General features: G+C 39.6%; 1 protein-coding gene across 1 annotated transcript in view; it reads right to left on the bottom strand.

The window, feature by feature from the left end:
* Positions 1-19,466, bottom strand: part of STK32B (serine/threonine kinase 32B) — a 182,931-nt gene that overhangs the window by 126,484 nt on the left and 36,981 nt on the right. Inside the window, exon 3 of the mRNA XM_049794716.1 lies at positions 18,762-18,913. Within this exon, the coding sequence (XP_049650673.1) occupies positions 18,762-18,913 (152 nt within the window). The remainder of the gene's footprint in view (positions 1-18,761; positions 18,914-19,466) is intronic.

The following is a 19,466-nucleotide window of genomic DNA, read 5'->3' as shown; positions in this document are numbered from 1 at the left end:
TCTCTGCAATACCTTGTCTGACTTGAAAGTTGCTAGAATTGTATTTACTTCTCTACAAAAGCTTCTGCCTTGTTCCATGCTTTTTTCTCCTCCTGGGGCTTGTGCTTTCTGTGGTAGTTTCATAGGTGCACCACGCTACCACATCCTTTAGAGCCTCTATGCATATTCACTGTCAGATCAGTGTCCCGGATCCAGCAGAACAGGATTCCAGTTACTCTTTCCATACCCCTTTACAGACAAAAACTTAATCCATCCTTCATCTCCAGGAACTACTGTATTGGGTTTGCATAGCAAGGTTTTGTTAGCGGGGGCTACAGGGGTGGCTGCTGTGAGAAGCTTCTGGAAGCTTCCCCTATGTCCGACAGAACCAATGCCAACCGGCTCCAAGATGGACCTGCTGCTGGCCAAGGTTCAGCCCATCAGTTATGGTGGTAGCACCTCTGGGGTAACATATTTAAGAAGGGAAAAAACCCCAACTGCACAATGGCAGCCAGAGAGAGGAGTGAGAACATGTGAGAGAACCAACCCTGCAGACCCCCAGGTCAGTGCAGAAGGAGGGGAGGAGATGCTCCAGGCGCCGGAGCAGAGACTCCCCTGCAGCCCGTGGAGAAGACCCTGGTGAGGCAGGCTGTCCCCCTGCAGCCCAGGGAGGTCCACAGTGGAGCAGATCTCCACCTGCAGCCCGGGGAGGACCCCACACCAGAGCAGGTGGGTTCCCGAAGAAGGCTGTGACCCTGTAGGAAGCCTGTGCTGGAGCAGGCTCCTGGCAGGACCTGCGGATCTGTGGAGAGAGGAACCCACTCTGGAGCAGGTTTTCTGGCAGGACTTGTGACCCCACAGGGGACCCACGCTGGAGCAGGCTGTGCCTGAAGGACTGCAGCCCGTGGGAAGGACTCATGTTGGAGCAGTTTGTGGAGGACTGTCTCCCGTGGGAGGGACCCCACGCTGGAGCAGGGGAAGAGTGAGGAGTCCTGCCCCTGAGGAGGAAGGAGCAGCAGAGACAACGTGTGATGAACTGACTGCAACCCCCATTCCCCGTCCCCCTGCACTGCTGGGAGGGAGGAGTAGAGAAAATCAGGAGTGGGGTTGAGCCCAGGAAGGAAGGAGGGGTGGGGGAAAGTGTTTTAAGATTTAGTTTTTATTTCTCATTACCCTACTCTGAATTGCTTGGCAATAAATCAAGTTAATTTTCCCCGAGTTGAGTCTGGTTTGCCCGTGACGGTAGTTCGTGAATGATCTCTCCCTGTCTTTATCTTGGCCCATGAACCTTTCATTATATTTTCTGTCCCCTGTCCAGCTGAGGGTGGGAGAGCGATAGAACAGTTTTGGTGGGCACCTGGTGTCCAACCAGGGTCAACCCACCACACTCATTTATTTTCAGAAAACCCCACTACCATTCTCACTGTCATTATTTCTGCTTTCAGTTTGTCTTGTACTCAGATTATGTCAGCAGTACATAGAGGGAGAGGCAGAATTACTCTAAAATAAACTGAGCCAAAGGGGAGGGTTTTGAGTATCCCCACAAATAATGATCCAGTCTCTAACACTCTCCTGTAGTTTCTTCTCTTTTAATGCAGGCTGTCACCACTGTAATCAGACTCCTATTCAACCCAGCCATTTTTGTAATGACCTAATTCTGCGATACATCCTGTATGAGGAGGTTCAGTCTGGGCTTTCATTTGTGATTCTTTTTACTCTCATCACATCTTTACAAATCAAACCCACTTTCAGAGTTTTCTTTTTCACATAGCTACCTCATCCGTACATCCATCCTCAGGCTTTACAAGTGCCTTGTTTTCTTCAGCAGCCAATGCTTTGCTTTCCTAAAATGTTAAGAGAAATAAAAGGTTTGCCAAAGCAAACTTTCTTGTACAAAGTGGACCTTTTAATTGTCAAAGGCAGAATTTAAATAAATCAGGTTTTGCCTGGTAGTTTTCCTTAAAGGCAAGTAATAACAGCAACCACTTACTCCAGCCACTGTTACTTATTCAATGGAAGTTTTTAATGTGCATCCCGATTAAACCTGTCACTGAGACCACTTGTCTCAAGAGTCCTGGATATGAGCTTGTCTTCTCTTCCACTGCAGTTGTTTCCAGTGTTTGGTTTCCTAAAAACCCCAAAGGAAACAAGCAAGTCCTCCTTCCACCACTCAAATCCCCTCCAGAGTATACATCCTTGTGCTGTTTAACGGTTTTGTTTTCTAAATTGTGCAGAGTTTTCTACCGTTTGTGATGTGATCTCTCCTATATGCTGAAAGGGGCATCAGGACCAAAATCCCTTTTCTTATGCATAGGACATTACCAGTTTGAAGGACCAGGGTGGGTATGTATCTAGGCTTGCTGTCTGTAACATATACTGCAGTCATTTGCTTGAGCCTTCACAGACATCCATAAGACTACCCCTAGAAGGACTCAGGGTGAGGCTGGGGGTGTTTGGGGAGGGGTTGGAGCACACAACTCTCCTTATCTGACCATCTTCTGCATACCACCAAGAATGGGGTCTTATCAAGTCAGAGACTGTCAGCTCTCCCCAGCTCCTGCTAAGTATTTTACAACTGAACATGCTGAATAGTTGAATTGGGCACTTTTGGCCAACTTATAAAATGTGACAACTGGCCTGCATCTGTCTGACCCCAACTTCTGTATTTTGAAGGTTCTGCTGCTTCAAAGTTCTCTTAGAAAAAGCAGCGACCTCTCTGGCTTGTGCCAATGAGACACAGATGCTACACCTCTGGTTTTATTACTTTGGGAGCTATTTTAGGGGATATACTCAAAGACCCTAATGCTCCAGAAAGACAGCTGAAAATAGGAGGAGGTATTCTGCATGTGTGTGTTTCAACAAAATATGTCAGTGCTTTCCATCACACAAAACAGACATAGCATTTTCAAGTGGGAGACACTGTTCATACAAAGTCAGCCGACCGTTTGGGAGAAGATTGCCATATTTTGTAGACCTAAATCAGATCCATTTGACAGGAAGAGAGCATTAAAACTAAATTCCTCCTCTGCCAGCATTTAGGAAAATTTACAATGACTTCATATTTCCCCTCTTTATAGTTCTACATGGGGAAGCCTAGAACTATCTTAAATATCTGTGCTACAGGCTAACATTAATGATTAAGAACAGTAATATAAATCATATGTTTAAAGAAGTTGTTTTCCTAAACACTTCTTACAGTAAGAAACAAGCTTCCTCTAAAAAAAAAATGTAAATGTATGTAAACTAGATTGTTGGGTGTGCCTGAACTCTCATCTTTGCCTCTTGAATTAAACAGTGAGCAAATGCATCAGTCTACAATTTGCAGGAGAATTAACGGCTACATTAGAGAATCAAGATGTTTCTGGATATTCAGACCTTTTTCTAGTAAAAGTAAGAGATTTAGGGGAAAAAGAAAAATCAGATTTTAGTCAATACATCATTTTCTATTAAATTTTCTGTTAAAACTACTTTCAGCCATCTCTATATACAACTTTCATATAAATATGTAGTTAGGCTACAGCATAACAGCTCCTTCTCTGATTTTCTTACTACTATTACTGCATTAGTTAGGATAAAAAAACCTATTGGATTTGAATAGACTATAGTCTATAAATAGCAAAGAGTCAGAATCGCAGATCAGCATCCCATAATAGTTTACATTTTCACAGAAGACTGCTGTAAATGAAGAGACAGCAGTATAACATGTGACCAAACACTCAGACAATCAAATTATTTAAATGTACATCACATTTTTGAGGCTAGAGACCAGAATGCAAATTGTCAGTTTTAACTATTGACTTTGACTGATTTGTCTCTCTTTGCTGTCATGGAAACCTACATTAAATTAAAGGCAAAGAAACAATGAAACCTAATTAATGTCCCATGCATCTTCTGTACAGCAGAAGTATTGGGCAGTTATCTGTAACATTATGGCAGCACCCACAATGTGCTTTGCAAATACATAGTTAAAGGATTGCTGCTCAAAAAAAAAAATTGTATTCCTATAAAAATTTAAATATATATAAAGAGAAATAAGTCAGAAGTACAAGATGGATAGAAAAGAGTCCCTCCCTCCTCCTTCCCACCCCCAATGACATATTTTGAGGGATAAATTTAAAGCAGAAAAGGCCATTCTGGACTGCTTTCTCATTTAGTCCCTGCAGCCTGGCAATTTTTCCATAAGAGCAAGAACCAACCTGGGTTAGAAGCAAGAGCCTGTCAGGTTGCCTTGAGAGGAGACGGCAGGGTGTGGGCACTGGTAGAAGGAGGAATTGTCAAGGTAGTGGTGAGAGGATGTTAAAGAAATAGTTGAGAAAGAAGGATCTCTCCTCATTAAACACTACTTTGTCACCTGCCTTCTTTCGTTCATCTGTGTACTGTGATATCTCTGTACTTTACTTCTAAATCTGATTTTTCCCGAAGACTCAGTGTTTGAAGAGGTAGGAACCACCACACTTTACTTTTCTAGATTTGTCCTTAGAAGAAGGCTCTGCAGACATGATGGTACACATGATGCTTTTATGACTCTGCTACAGCTTCCTGTTAAAAATTCAGTTTTCACGGGGAATGTGGAAGAGAGTACAGGATAGCATGGGTGTAAGTCTTGTAAACTGAACTGCAACTTTTCTTTTTATTATTTAATCAAGCTCTCCAAGTAAGTAGGATAGGAGATTAAGAGCAATACTTCTTTTCCCAGGTTAATCAATGGCTAGCTATAAGATTTTGTCTTTACCACTGACTCTAGAATGCAAAAAAACCACCATGTCTCAGGGAAGGAGGTGCTTGTTGGACACTATCATTTAATTTCACTATAACTATACATCCTCCACTTCTGGGATTTATGAATGAATAAAACAAAGCATCTTTCCAAGGTTAAACTGAATCGCTTCACACGCAACTGATAAAACAGGGGGGAAAAGCATTTAAGCAGGGAGCTTATCGATTTCTGCTGATGTACCACCAAACTGCCTGACTGTGGCAGTGATGGAACCCCGGTGCCAGCTGCCCCGCGCTGTCAGCCTGGCTGGGAGCCTCGGCCGTGACCGCTGCCCTTTTCTGGGCACAGGGCTGGAAAAAATTGTGCACAGGGCTGGAAAACACTGTGCACAGCGCTGCTCCCTACCCGACGGCGTTTGACAGCTCCATTACTCTGAAGCTACTGACGGCACCCTTAGTTTCTTGTGTCCTATAGCTCGTAAACAAGTTGTGCCTGCTAGGATGTAGAAGGCGTAGTTCAGCCAGGGTTCCCTGCTTGAACAGAGGCTGGAGAACAATTTGGAGGGTCTCGTTTTTCTCTTGTCACTGGGAAAGAGCACAGACAACTCAGGAGAGCACAAGAGCCTTGGGGACATGCTAAGTTTTCAGATGTCTCCTGAGTAAGAGAGATAAAAGCAAACAAAAAAAGACTTTTGAGAGTGTGAAATGAAACTGATCATTAGAACAGTTACAGAATAATGAATATAGGGTGTAATTAAAGCAGGCTATGCTTGTCAAAGGTTGTGACAACACTACTTAAAGACATTTTTTCATCTGAATTAGAGTGTCAACCATTGCCACTAGTTATGCAGTTGATGGGCACGTGGCATCAGTTGTACTAAATAGACAGCAAAAGAAGGAACCAGAGGCAACTCAATATTTATTGATGGGGCACCCTGAAGCTGGCATATCAAAACACTATTAAAAAGGTCATAAGATACTCTTGAGTTATTTACAGAAAGAAAAAAAAAAAAAAGAAAGGAAAAAAGAGAGACATTAAAAATACTTTGTTTATCCAGCCACATTTCAGGAACTAAAATAAACCATTTTAAAGAGTTCACCAGACATCAACAGCCTTCATACAACAAAATGGGCTGCCAGCCAGCCGACTCCAGAGAAGAGTGGGACTGAGAGGAACAGGAGAGGAAACCCAGTAGACTGCATCTGAGAAAGCATTTCTCTGTATGTCTCAAGTGAGTAATAGACCTTGCTGAGCAGAAAAAGGCCTAACATGATTGATTAGGAACAGAGACAGATGCAGTATAGAGTTGTTTAAAGGCTCAGAGGAAAATGAAATATAAGCTTACTGGCAGAGAAGTGCTAGCAGAAAAGTTCAATTTCTTCTTCAGCATTGAACTGGGTCAAAGAGTTGTAAAAATAGTATTTTTCCCTGCTGTTACTCTGAGTGAATCACGTTGTGCTGTCCAGCTGTCCCAGGCTGCTGAGGTGGCTGTTGCTCACAGAGCTTCTCTGGCAAAATGCTCATCTTCGATCTTTTTACTTGGGATGTGAAGGAAGACCTGTTTGTTTCTCGACAGCACATGTGTGTGAAGGTGGCCATCGCAGAGTTAGTCCCAAAGACATGCTGCTCTCTGTGATTCTAGATGCTCACAATGTCATTTTCAATGTTTCACTACTTTTTAAAGGCCTGCCTTATCAATCTTCCTATATTTTTATATCCTAATGACTAGTGCCAGTTTTTCAGTACAGCTAAAATTCTTGTTTCCACTTGAACAAATGCTAGAAAACCCTATGATTCTTTGGTGTCATTCTGTAATTTAGTGATCCCAAATACGGATCAGAATCAGACTTTTGTCCTTATTATTTCATAGGAGCCTTGTTAGACAACATATGCCACCAGGTTTTTAGAATAAAGATAGTACAACTGTAGGTAGCTTGGCTAAACCCATACTTCACTAAAAACTAGATGCAGGCAGACCATGGTTGAAGACAAATGGAAGATGGTGCTACACCAGACTTCCCAGATCTAGTAAAAATATGCAGCTGTTCATGTATAAACCTTGGATCATCCAGTAAAGCTGTTTCAAGAAGTGAAAATTTTTCTACCTGTCATTTATAAAGAGCTGGTTGTTCTGACTAGAAAGAAGCAATGCTTTCCTTTCTCTAAGGAATGAAGTACTGTACTGTCAAAACTACAGATGTCACCATTTACTAAGTGATGAACAATAATAACAAGGAGAATACTTGAGACCAGCACAGCATATTTTATCCCTTTTGGATGTTAATAGCTTAGCTTGTAAATTATATCTCTATATTTTCCTAGTGCCTTATGAAGCTTAACTCCTAAAATTTCTTTTAAATCATATAGCTTAGAATATGCTGTTCCATTTTTACTGTACCATTTGTTTATTTATCATTTATCAAATTATTTTCTCTAGGAAGGAATATTTTGGTTTTGAATATTATCTTCAAATAAAGGATATTTTCCTCAAGGGAGTATTTCAAGTGTTCTAGTTCAAGGTGAACAAAATATTTTGGTTATTTTAAAAAATGGTTGCAGTTTTCAGCTCCCACAGAAAGAACAGCATGCAGAGAAGTCTATAGCTTGTCTCTCCTCTTCTTTGGAGAGACCTGAGAAGCAAAACCTGATCTCCTCTTCTGCTTTCGTTATTTTCAAATATCAGTAAAGGAAGTTCAGACCTTGAAGAATCTGACTTACACACCAATATTGGTTACATTTTCTGATCAGGTTAGATTTTGTACCCAGTGAAGGTGAAAAGTGCCTTCTCCTTTCATTCCAAAGTTCACATCTCTCACCAGGCTTACTATCACTTCTGTTTGCATGCTTATTTTGTCTCCTCCTTCTCCCAACCCATCTGCTGGTGAGCCTGTGAAAGCTATGGTAAAGAAGAAGAGTTATTGTCGTGGTTTAACCCCACCAGCAACTAAGAACCACGCAGCCACTCACTTACTTCCCCACCACCGCCCAGTGGGATGGGGCAGAAAATCGGTAAAAGAAGTAAAACTCATGGGTTGAGATAAGAATGGTTTAATAGAACAGAAAAAAGAAACTAATAATGATAACACTAATAAAATGACAACAGTAATAATAAAAGCATTGGAATATAGGAATTATGCACAGTGCAATTGCTCACCATCCACCCATTGATGCCCAGTTAGTGCCCAAGCAGCAATCCCCCCCACCCCCACTCCCCCCAGTTTATATACTGGGCATGACATCCCATGGTATGGAATACCCCTTGGGCCAGTTTGGGTCAGCTGTCCTGGCTGTGTCCCCTCCCGACTTCTTGTGCCCCTCCAGCCTCCTTGCTGGCTGGGCATCAGAAGCTGAAAAATCCTTGACTTTAGACTAAGCATGACTTAGCAACAACTGAAAACATCAGTGTGTTATCAACATTCTTCTCACACCGAACTCAAAACCATAGCACTGTACCAGCTACTAGGAAGACAATTAACTATCCCAGCTGAAACCAGGGCAGTTATTTCTGTTAGTTTTATTTTTCTTATTGGTTTGCCAACAAGACTTAATCCCACCACCTTGGCTTTTTGCAAGACAGAATTTACCCTCTGCTCCCTGGAGAAATTCTAGGTTAGGTAGTTAGAGAGAATTTGTCAGGCAGAAGTAATTTTCCTCCTGGCCACAACTGTTTTGCAGAGGAATTTAAATAGTCATCTTCATAGCCCATGACCTTTCCTCAGTCAGGACGTAGTTTGTAAGAAGTACAACATTAGTAGAAAAGGAACCTTAAATCCTCCTTTTTTGTGGCGTGTACTTATGAAACATGAGAGTTAGTCTCTTCTAATGAGAACTTTACACTGCAAAGCTGTCATTGATTTAGAAACAGGATACCATTAATCATTTTCTGAAGTGTTAGTATCAGCTTCTCACTGCACATTACAAGTACAATAACTATCATTTTAGTTCAATAAAATGAAATTAAGAGCACACTTATGCTGTAAAAAACTGTAGTTGACTTTTAAAATAATAAAAGCTTTGATAAATTTTAATGAACCAAGGCAAAGATTCCCCCAAGCAGGCAATATTAGAACAATAATGCATTACAGAACTCCCTGCTTTGGTTCAATCCCACTATTTGCCATTTTAAATCCACTCTGTTTAATACAATTCTGACAATGCAAAATTTAAATTGCCTTCAACTCAGGATTTTTATTATTATTTATTTACACCTATATAGTCAGCCTTTTGGCTTCTCTTCTGTCCTTCTGGACATTTGGCAAAAAAAGTGCCCAACTTTTAATATTTGGCAACATGAAAAATAGACTTGGCATTCTAGCAAAAGTAAGAAGGAAAGATCTGACTCAGAGAGCTAACATATTACCTGAAGCACACAGATATTACCTCAATTATCACTATTTTTATATTACTTGCTAGTTCCATGGTGGTTTTTTGTTTTGTTTTTAGTATTTGTGCCTTGACTTTTACTGCAACCTGTTATAAATAAAAAGGAATTCACCTATGTGTTTTATCTGGTTTGAACTAAAAGTATCATCACTAAAACCTCAAAGATATTCTAAAGTAAACTAGGAATAACTCCTAGCCACATTACACCACCAATAGTCTCCAAGAATAACATTTTTGGACTAGGTGTAGATTTATAGGATCTGTTCAATATCAAAGTTTTGCAATGAAAGTGTTAAGCACTTATCTTTATTCTGTAATGATCACCTTCTTTGCATTCACTCCCTGGATGTCTATGGATAATTTTACAAGTGCATCCAAGACAGTTTTGCAATATGATGTGTGTCCCAAAGTTGTTGAGCTTTGTCAATGCAGCGCTGAGCTGCATCTTGTGTAGTCCACCTTTAGCAGAGCTTTTAGTACAGGCTAATTGCAGTCCCAGTTTCCATAGCATAGGTAAGAACGGATCCTGCCTGAAAACAGATTTGCATGATGAACTCATTACTCTGCCACTGATTATGAGAACCACTTTACCTACAGGACCTTGGTTATCAGTCTAATTACGCACTCTAGCTATCATGTTTGGTATTCATAACCTTTAAAGCAGATAATGAAAAAAAAAAAAAAGAAAAAAAAAAAAAAAAGCACTGCTTGCCTAAATTGGCAATTGAGGAGTCTGAAGCAATGTCTAAGGGCTTTTCTTCTTTCTTTCCCATCTCATTAGGCTGAGAGCATTGAAACCCTGCTCCCCTGCAAGCTCTCCTGAGAATACCCCTGCCACAGCTACCCCTGGAGCTCTACTTCTGTCCAAAAAGGAACAACACTTATCCCTGCCACAAATGTCCAGAGGAATATTGTGACTATCTACACCACAGACCTGAGACATGGACAAGGCTAACCCCAAACTCAGAGGAGGGTCTGCTTTGGATAGCAGCTATCCCCCCATGAAGGCAGAATGAGGCAATAATCATGAATTCATGAGAACTTGACCGAAACCGACAATTTTTAAAACAAAAGGGATTATTTTTCCCAGCAGATTGATATTTACCAGTGATTATAATAAAATTCCTCTTGCAGTGAAAGCTTTCTGTGAGAAAAGTTTACTATGGGTCAGCAAATAAAGTCTCTGTCTCAGTAAGAATGATGCAGAAGACAGGCTCCTAAGAAGGTCCCAGGATGCAGTGATACACACATGAGGTGAAATATCTATTGCAACATATTTTAATGCAAAAAGGATCAAAACTTAAACTATGCAAAAGGCCAATTCCTGTTTTTATGAGGAACGTATTAAAGTTAAGTCCAAAGATACATATTCCAAGGTGACAGCAATTTCTCACAGGAAACAATTAGTCACCAGAACAAAATTCAATATAAGCAGACTTGAGACAGTGTCCCAATACTGGCAATTAGTATCTTAGGGTATTAAAATCAGCATAAAAATAAGTAACTGTTGGAGCATGCACTAATCAGTCAGTGAAGTTGTTACAGCTAACGTTAATTTAGCACAGGCATCCAGAGGTTACCAACTGGCAATGTTGAGTCCAATGTAATTTCCACAGCCAGAAATAATATCCTGAATATTTACAACTCAAGACAAATCTTTCCTATATTCTCTTCTTCCAATTATCCTACCCTTCCTGCTGCCTTACCACCTTTTCCTGCCCTTTTTCCTCCATCATTATCTCTTCTAAGGCTCTGGAGAAAAGACTTTCTTTTTAATCTTAGATATAAAATTTCTGTATCTTTACCTATTCCAGATTTACATTAATGCAGTGATGAAATGATGTAGCTATTTGAGGAAAGTACTTACTCTTTGCTCCCTCTATAGCAAAAAAGAGTTCACCCATCTAAGCTCAGTGCAAGACACACACACACACACACACACATACATATATATATCTCCCTTGATTTACAATCTCTTCTTGCCTGGAAAGGAATCTTAGAGCCCATCAGATATCTAGAGTGGCCTAGGATTACATAGCCTGGGGTTCACGACCTCAGCTAAATTCACAAAGAGGTAAGAAACGTATGTTGTATCAATAAACATGTCAGTGGCTGTTCTACAGCACTGAGACCAAATGGCACAGAAAAGTCTGTGCCTGGACTATTAACCTGTCACCTTCAAACCCATGGCGATGGCATGCTAGCTGCCCACTGGGAGCAATCTGGCTGCACCGCGGCCTCCGCTGGGATGGTGCTCGTGCCCCAGCCCACAACTAGGCTAGGAGTGGGTCTAAATATATTTAGCAGTATGGAAGATTGGGTTCAAGAGTCCAGGAAGAATCCCCAGTTTTAAATTACTAGCATAGACAAAGCCAAAGAGGGCAACATCATAGTCTTTCTTCCCAGAAACCAGGCTTAGAGCAGCTGGGTATAACCAAAGAAAGCCAAGAGCATTGAACACCCTCATTACTCACCGGGAAACCCAAATGTTTGTCAGGATCTGTTGTTTCATGACCTTTGGGCGCTCCACCACATACTATTAAGATAGCCATCACTATAGCTTGACTTCCCTTTTCAGCAGGACTCCTTGCTGCTGAAGAGGCAGTCAGGCTAGCTGCAAACACCCAACCTGTGTTCTAACAGAAAACACCACAAGCCCCCTGCTCCCTTCCAAAAACATAATGTCATTTTTCTGTTGGATCAGGGACTTCACTCATAGCCTTTAGTATGGAGTCTCACGAAGCTCAGAAAGCTGGCCATATTAGATATCAGAAAAGAAATTTTCTATCCTCCATAAAATATTTTCACTCCTGATTAGTTCTATTATGCCAAGGCAAGTAACAGCCAAACACCGCAGCCGCTGAGCAAACTCACCTAAGACTGACCTAAACCACCTGCTCTTGGTGCTTGGGGTCTCTGATGGGTAATTGGTGCTCCTTGATTGCTTATTTTCAGCTCCACCCAGCCGTCAAACACTTGGCCAGCTGCTTTTGCTTCCTTAAGTTTGTAGGTTTATGCATATTTCTGATGCCAGTCTGAGGAGCAGAGCTGTGCTATGGGGCAGTCCAAGGTGACATTCCTCCCAGCTTATTCTAGAAAGGGCACCTTCACAAGGAACTGATAATTTCCAGTTATGTGTGTGTACATTAAACAACCCATCCAACACTTGAGACTGAACAAATAATTTCTTCTCTCCAGCATTCTTTTTCCTCTTTTTTATCTCCTCTTTCTTTTGAAGACAGATTGGGGTATTAGGTGAATTCAGAAATGAATGAACATTTTTGCTACGATGTGTGTTCTTCACTTGGTCCATTTTTCACTGGAATTGAAACTTAGTCTTACTCTAGCTGGTAGCAGTAATGTACTTTTGTAGACCTGTCTTATGAAATACATACAGTTTCCATAGGCTGAATAGGTGAAGACTCCAGAGGTGAGTAGAAAGAAAAATACATCAGAATATAGAGCCACTTTGAGAATGCAGCTAACACTTCTTTATGGGTGGTTAAATGTATCAAACATATTGTTCTCTCTATACTAGGAAAATGACCTATAAGCTGACAAAAGTAAATCTTCATCTTTCTCCCTCTTCTGCCTTTGAAATTGTTCCGACAATTTAAAAAGGATGTAACAGCTTTAAGCAAGACTATTAAAAATAAGATGACTTCAGTGTTCCAAAAGTTTTGAGGAACGGTCCAAAATTTTTTCACATTTTTCTGTTCCACATCAGCAGAGAAACCATTTAGATTTAGATTTTTTTTGCAGAAAACTTCTGCCTTTTGTGGTAAGCTGTATTATTTTCAGATCAGCCAGTGAGTCTACTCATGTTTGAAGACAAGTCATGTAATGACAAGTCTAGCCACATTGGTACATAGGGAGTAACCTGGCTCTTGGCTCAGTCCTAACGTATGTTGTGAGAAAGATATATAAAATACGGATCTTTTCAGGAACACTAGTCATCTTGCCCAGGGGACACCCAGGTATTTGGGGAAGGATAAACAAGGATAAAATGCTGGATCTTAAAGGGGAGTGTTGTAGTCTCAAGGTGGGATCACGTTAGGAGCTGACATTTCTACAGCTCGTTCATCTATGCCTGAAATACATACAACATACAAAAGGTCTGATAAAAACCAGGACTGCTTTTCATTTTAAGAAGGAATCTCTATTATCAGAAATGCCTCTAACGGTGATAAAACTGGCTACAAGGCTCACATATCTTTAAGCATTTATTCAATTTCATTTCTAAAATGAAGGTTGTAAATCAACCCCAAGCCTTTCCTGAAAAACACTGTTATCCTCCAAGCTATTATGAGCATTTACAGAAGAATGATTCTTTTCTGTGTCAGATGTTATGAAAGACAGTTCATACTTCAAATAATATGATTTATAAGTTAGATTGTGAAACTAAGTTTAATAAAGCTCAGAGAAGATACATGAACCTCAAAAAGCTTTTTAATATAGACCTTTTGGAGTTGAGATGCTACCCTTGTTTCATATTAGCTGTTCCGTATTCTTGTGTATGCTGGGGTTACTGATGGATGCCAGCAGAATTACCCACTACAGAAGGTTTACTTTCACTCCTCTTCTTTTTCTCTCCACAAGAATTTAACTGATGACAGATTGCTTTCCCATATCTCATTACTTCTTTGTGCTGTTATCATGTATAACTAAAGGGCTTTCCAGTCTTCATGTTTGTTTCTTGAGTTGCCAGCTTTTCTCTTTGATGATGTAATTCCTCAAAAAAAGATTAATGTGCTTGGTTAGTATTCCTTTTAGTTCAAGGAACTGTTGGGAGATTTACCACTATATTAATTTTATTGTATAACTTGAAGGTCTGGATGATTATCATTTGAAAATCAGCAGTTCTGGTCAGGGACAGTCCCACAAACCCTTGAAAATGTTGTCATGAATGGAGTTTCCTCCAAATATGCTTTTCAGTATGGATTTGGGACTTGACATTTCTAATTAAAAGAGATAAGATTTCATTTCAATTCATCCAAGAGCAAAAAAATAGATTTTGATGGCACTGAAGTTCTTACAGAAAATGATACTTTGAAGAAAATGCAAGTATTTTGATAATAAAATTCCCTAATTTTATCATCATGTATATCCCTTGCAGACAAAAAACCAGCAGACCAGGTCCAGGCTACCTATGTAAGCTTAAGTCTTGCTTCTTATAACTGGGGATCAGGGGAGGGAGGAATCAAGGGAAAGGACAGTGCAACTAAAATAAGTGTCTAATTTCCCTTTCAAATCAGTGGAGAAATGTAGGTTTTTCTGAAGACTTTTGAAGTGTCATCCAGACTGGTCCAGCTGGCTAATTACTTTTGACTGAGATTACAAGGGGCAAATAAGATCGATTCATTTTTATCAAAAAAGCTGTTGGTACCATCATTGCATTTTGCATAGCAGACAAGTAGTCAGCTCATCTAGAAAGAAGGAGACATGAGCTCTAGGCTCCCCTTAGTGTGGGCAGCCAGATCCTCAATTTTTCCCAGACTACCTGACTGTTTAACTACAAGCCCACAAAGTGTTTTGTGCAAACACACTTTACTACAGTTCCTCATATAAAGTCTGTTCAGTTTTTATCCAATGACAATTGAATGTAAAAGGCACCATTTTGGAAAAGCTGTTCACCACTATTCATCTTAGTCTGAGTCCTGCCTATAACTGAATTTCTGACTTTCTTTAGAAGGATTACTGGGTTTTTTAGTTAAGTGAACAGAGCATCAGTGCCTGTCTACTGGTGTGGGGACTGCAGCAGAGCTCTTGATGGCAGATGGGTACTTACCTTCTCAGAATAACTTCTTCAGAATTACTTCTGAATATCTTTGGGAAATCAAAACTGGATACCCTGGCTAAGTAGGGAGATGCCAATTAAATTTAGTAGGCTGATGAGATTTCTGAGTTTAAGTCACCAAAATCTTACCTTAGGCAGGATTTCTGAAAACTGATATGAACCCTCAGAGAGTGTGATAGAGCCTAGAAAGACAGACTAGTCCAAAACAGCCCGGTCAAAAGAAACTTAACATTTACACAAGCTGCAGCTGTATTATTGCCCATACACCATGATATAACTATTCCTAAATTAATATTCCAGTTTGTGAAACAAGATAGAGTTAGTAGCTCCTTTTACACCCCATTTGTACATTTACAATGCAATTAACGAAATGAACAGAAAAAAATCTAACTCCAAAAAATGAAACACAAATTTAGCTGCAATTACTATAGAAGAAATGCAGCTTCAACTCTTTCTTTCCATTAGTATGCCATGAATTGACTCATAAGAGGAAATCTCATGGATTCCTGCTAATCATCTAGTGTAAGTTATAGCTACAATGTAAATGTATTTGATGCAAACTATTATTGCATCAAAACTGCAAGTAAAAATATATTAAACAGACTGCTAATTCACAAAAAAAAAAAAATCAATGAAAATGCTGTTATTTTAAGAGATTATTACTGGGAACACATAAAATATGTTTAAGGAATATTCCATTTGTACTTGCAGCGTTCCTATTTTCGTGGTTGTAAATAAACAAATAAAATGTAGTTTCAATTATTAAATAAATAAAATATACTTAATATGTTTAAAAGCTTCATATGGCTTAGTGTTAGCAGAAGAGATCTGACCGTTATTCATGGGTCACTTGTGATTTTTGTGTTTTGTTGCATTTCAATAACATAAGTCATTATTTGAAGACAATGTGTAGAACATCTTGAAATTCAGGCAGAAGTCAAGATAGAGCATTCAGAGGTCTGGAACGTACTACATCTGCAAGTGTAGGCACTCCAGAAATATGTCAGAAGCTATTTTAAATTCATTTAGGATTGTACAAGGTTAATTATAGAAATGTATTATGAGGCTGGTTCAAAGAATGAGTTATTTGGGGCAGGCTAGATTAATTTTGGGGAGCCTTGGGTTCAAGACTTTCCTTTCCTGTGCTAGCCCAGGGTGAAATATAGGTTCTCCAGTAGTTCAGTAGCTCACTCTGGAGTCAGGGCTTTGAATCACTACACATTTGAACGTGTAATGTTTGAGCTGAACACTCCAGGTGAAAATACTAACCGTCAATGAAATTATTTTTGGAAAATGTTCTACAGTTCTAATTGTGTATGTCCGAGTCCATGAATCTCAGTAGAGTCTCATATCTCTGGGGTTTGACTACACAGTTGCCCACCTTCAAAGGGAAGGATGGACATCCCTACAGTAGTTTCTCCTATTCTCATTTAACCACTCTGCTTATCGTGGTAGATGAACATGCTGGGGAGCATTTCCAAGCACTCAGGCCAGCTGGCAGGGAGCAGCTCATGCCTCTGCTCGGAAGTCCTTGCTGCCAAAGGGTGCTGGGCACACCACATTGATCTGTGGGACACTGACTCTGGAACTCCCCCAGGAGCTGTTTGAGAGGGGGCTAGCTCACACGGGTCGGGCACATGCCAAGGGCAGTCCAGCTGCATCAGGCAGCACCCGGGAATGTTCCTGGATACTGTTTCACCTACTAGCTTAGCTTTACCGTCACATATTCATGTTTTGGCCCTAAGGAGAACCAAAGTATGCGCTCTATATGGGCGTTTCAGGCTTCAAAGCACTGAGATGTTAAGGCAGCAGGGGCTGAATGGTTGCACAAGCAAGTTGCGTATCTTCACAGGACTATCCCTGAATGTGGGCACTGATTTTAGATCTGGATGTAAGTCTTCAGACTATTGCATGTTCTTCTGTCTCATACCATAGACCTGAAAACTAACCTTGGTGACAGGGAGACAAGATTGTTGGCTGCTGAGATGAGTCGCAAGCTTTAAGACAAAAAATTAATCCATGGGACATGACCTGTCATTTATTATGTGATCTGATGGGTGGGCAGGCCCCCTCTGTGCCTTTCCTTCAAAGAAAAATCTTGTCATTCTACCTAATAAGCAACCTAGATAGACTGGTCAACTATAACAGTTGCTAGAGACATTGAATATAGAACATTGGTAGTGCACTAGAGCATCTTGACTAGTGTCCTTTGTGCCTAAAATGTTTTGTTAATTCTAGAGTACTAAACTTCTCTTTCATTTTCTACATTTCTCATATACACATACAGTATAACATATGAGTCTTGAGATCTTGTGACAGTATCTCAGAAGCATGAGAAGAATAAACTAATTCTTTACAATAAAAATCATCATCACACCCAATGCACTTTAAGGTATTACTTATTTCAGGTTTGAACTTTGGCAAAAAAAGAAAACAAGAAAGAATATTAATTAGCTGATTATAATTCAGTAATTGGAATCTAGCATACTTTTTGTTTCACAATAAATATTTGATCTTCAGTCCTTCAGCATTGTTGTTTACTGAAGTATCTTGTAGATCACGTTAACCTATGACTGTTTCTGCACAGTGTCTAGTTACACAGTGGAAATCTTTGCCGCCACTTCATAAAGAACAAAAGTTTGTGTGAGTTCAAAAGAGATTAGACAAATGCATGAAAGAAAAATCCACTGACTCTTAAGCACAGAGATACCATATCTTTGGTGAAGAAATCCCCAGAGTACAGGTTGCTGGAACCTTGGAAAATATACTGGGAAAGTTTTGTATTACAGTCACAATGTTTATTTATTTTTCTTTAAGCCTCCAACAGGATATTAGGTTAGCTCAAGTATGATCATTTGTCTCAAGGGTAGAGCACTTGAGATATATATAGAGATATATATATATATGATCAGGTCCTTTTTGAATTAATTTTGGGATCAAATGCTTTGTTGGTATAAGTGACTGCAATTATACTAAAGCTGTGTTCACTCAAGCCAGAACACAATTTGGCTTTTAATTCATGAAAGCTGTTAAGTTGACAACAAGAAATTTTTCACCTGTACAGGTCAAGCGTGAAATAAAAGATGAGCAAAAGACTGTAGGTTAGGCATTGACCTCTAGTAAGGTAACTAAAACACAAAACAGAAGGTCTCTTTGCACTGTGACCATCTGCAGCCAATCAAGCTATTCATGAACTGAACAATTTTCATGTCATAATGGTTTATGTCTCCTTTTTTTTGAACAGTGTAGGTCATTTTTAGATAAGGGAGAAAAAGTCTGCATCCCATTACTACTATCACTACATAAAAGCCAGCAAATATTTTAAGTTGGTGGTGTAGCTGAAGCTAGTCATTACTTGACCAACATTTTCTCACACTCATATGTGACCAAGGCATTCAGTGGCTAGCACAGGGAAGATAAGAGAAATTCCAGGTGACAAAAAGATGCTTTTCTGTTGTTCCATGTCAGCCATTTTTAAGAGTAATTGAGTTTTGAATTTTCTCTTAATCAACGAAAAAAAATGTAATTGAATTGTTTGGTTTAATATTCCACAGCCTTATAACAGATGTTTTGTCCAGGTATTATCAAAAAGAAATTATGAAGCTGAACAGAATAACACATTTCCACACACTGCTGTAACAGTCTGGAGAGAAACTGAACCAGAAACGAAAAGGTGAATGTGATGCTTAAATATTCTAATGCAAAAGGGCACCTGTAAAATATTCATGAAACATAAAACCCTCTGCAAAACCTAAAAAACTTTAAAAAAGAGGACATCAAAAATTTTTCATACTTTTCATACTTTCCACCCTTCCATAGCCTGAACTGATTCAGCAATAAGGAGAAAACAAGAGATCCCTGATAGAATTTTAAAGGTTTCCTTACCATAGATTGACTAGGAAGGGATGCTCCAGGCCTTGCATTATCTGTAGCTCCCGAAAAACATTTCGAACTTCATCTCTCTCAATGCACTTCTGTTTATTCATATATTTCATGGCATACATTTTCTTGGTGTCTCTCTTCTGTACAATGCACACCTAAGTGACAGCAAAGTGAAAGAAAAAGTTTGACACCTACAGAAAGGAAACTAACTCAGTTGTGACTTTGAAAAAAGGAGCCTTTTATGATATTTCAATAATCTAGATCTGGATACTACAATCTAGGAGCACCTTCAGAAAGTCCACATCACAGCTTCGCAGCTGTGCGGGATTCTTTGTAATAGATTGTAATTAATAAATTAACAAAAGAACACCTCACTCCTGCATAAGAGGAAATGGGGATGCAGAAAAGTGGCATAACTTTCAGATGTTACATGGCACAGCTGGGCGGAATACACTCCAATTGCTCAAATTACAGGCTATTTCATTAGTCACAGAAATTACTGCCTCCTGTCTAGGAAAATGCACAATCATTGTCCTCATTCCCACAAGTCAATACATACATCTTGATGACTGCATCATAAATATAACCCATGTTCAGAAGGCTCAATATTTCATCTAAATATCAGAATTATGCTCCCTTAATTGTTGTTGAAAAGAAAAAGAATATTTGTACAGAGATTCATTATAATATTTTTGAAGTCAAGAGAGA

This window comes from Accipiter gentilis, chromosome 3 (genome assembly GCF_929443795.1).
Source record: "Accipiter gentilis chromosome 3, bAccGen1.1, whole genome shotgun sequence".
Classification (NCBI taxonomy): Eukaryota; Metazoa; Chordata; class Aves; order Accipitriformes; family Accipitridae; genus Astur; species Astur gentilis.
Note: the sequence above shows the minus strand (reverse complement) of the source record. Positions and strands in the feature narration are given on the sequence as shown.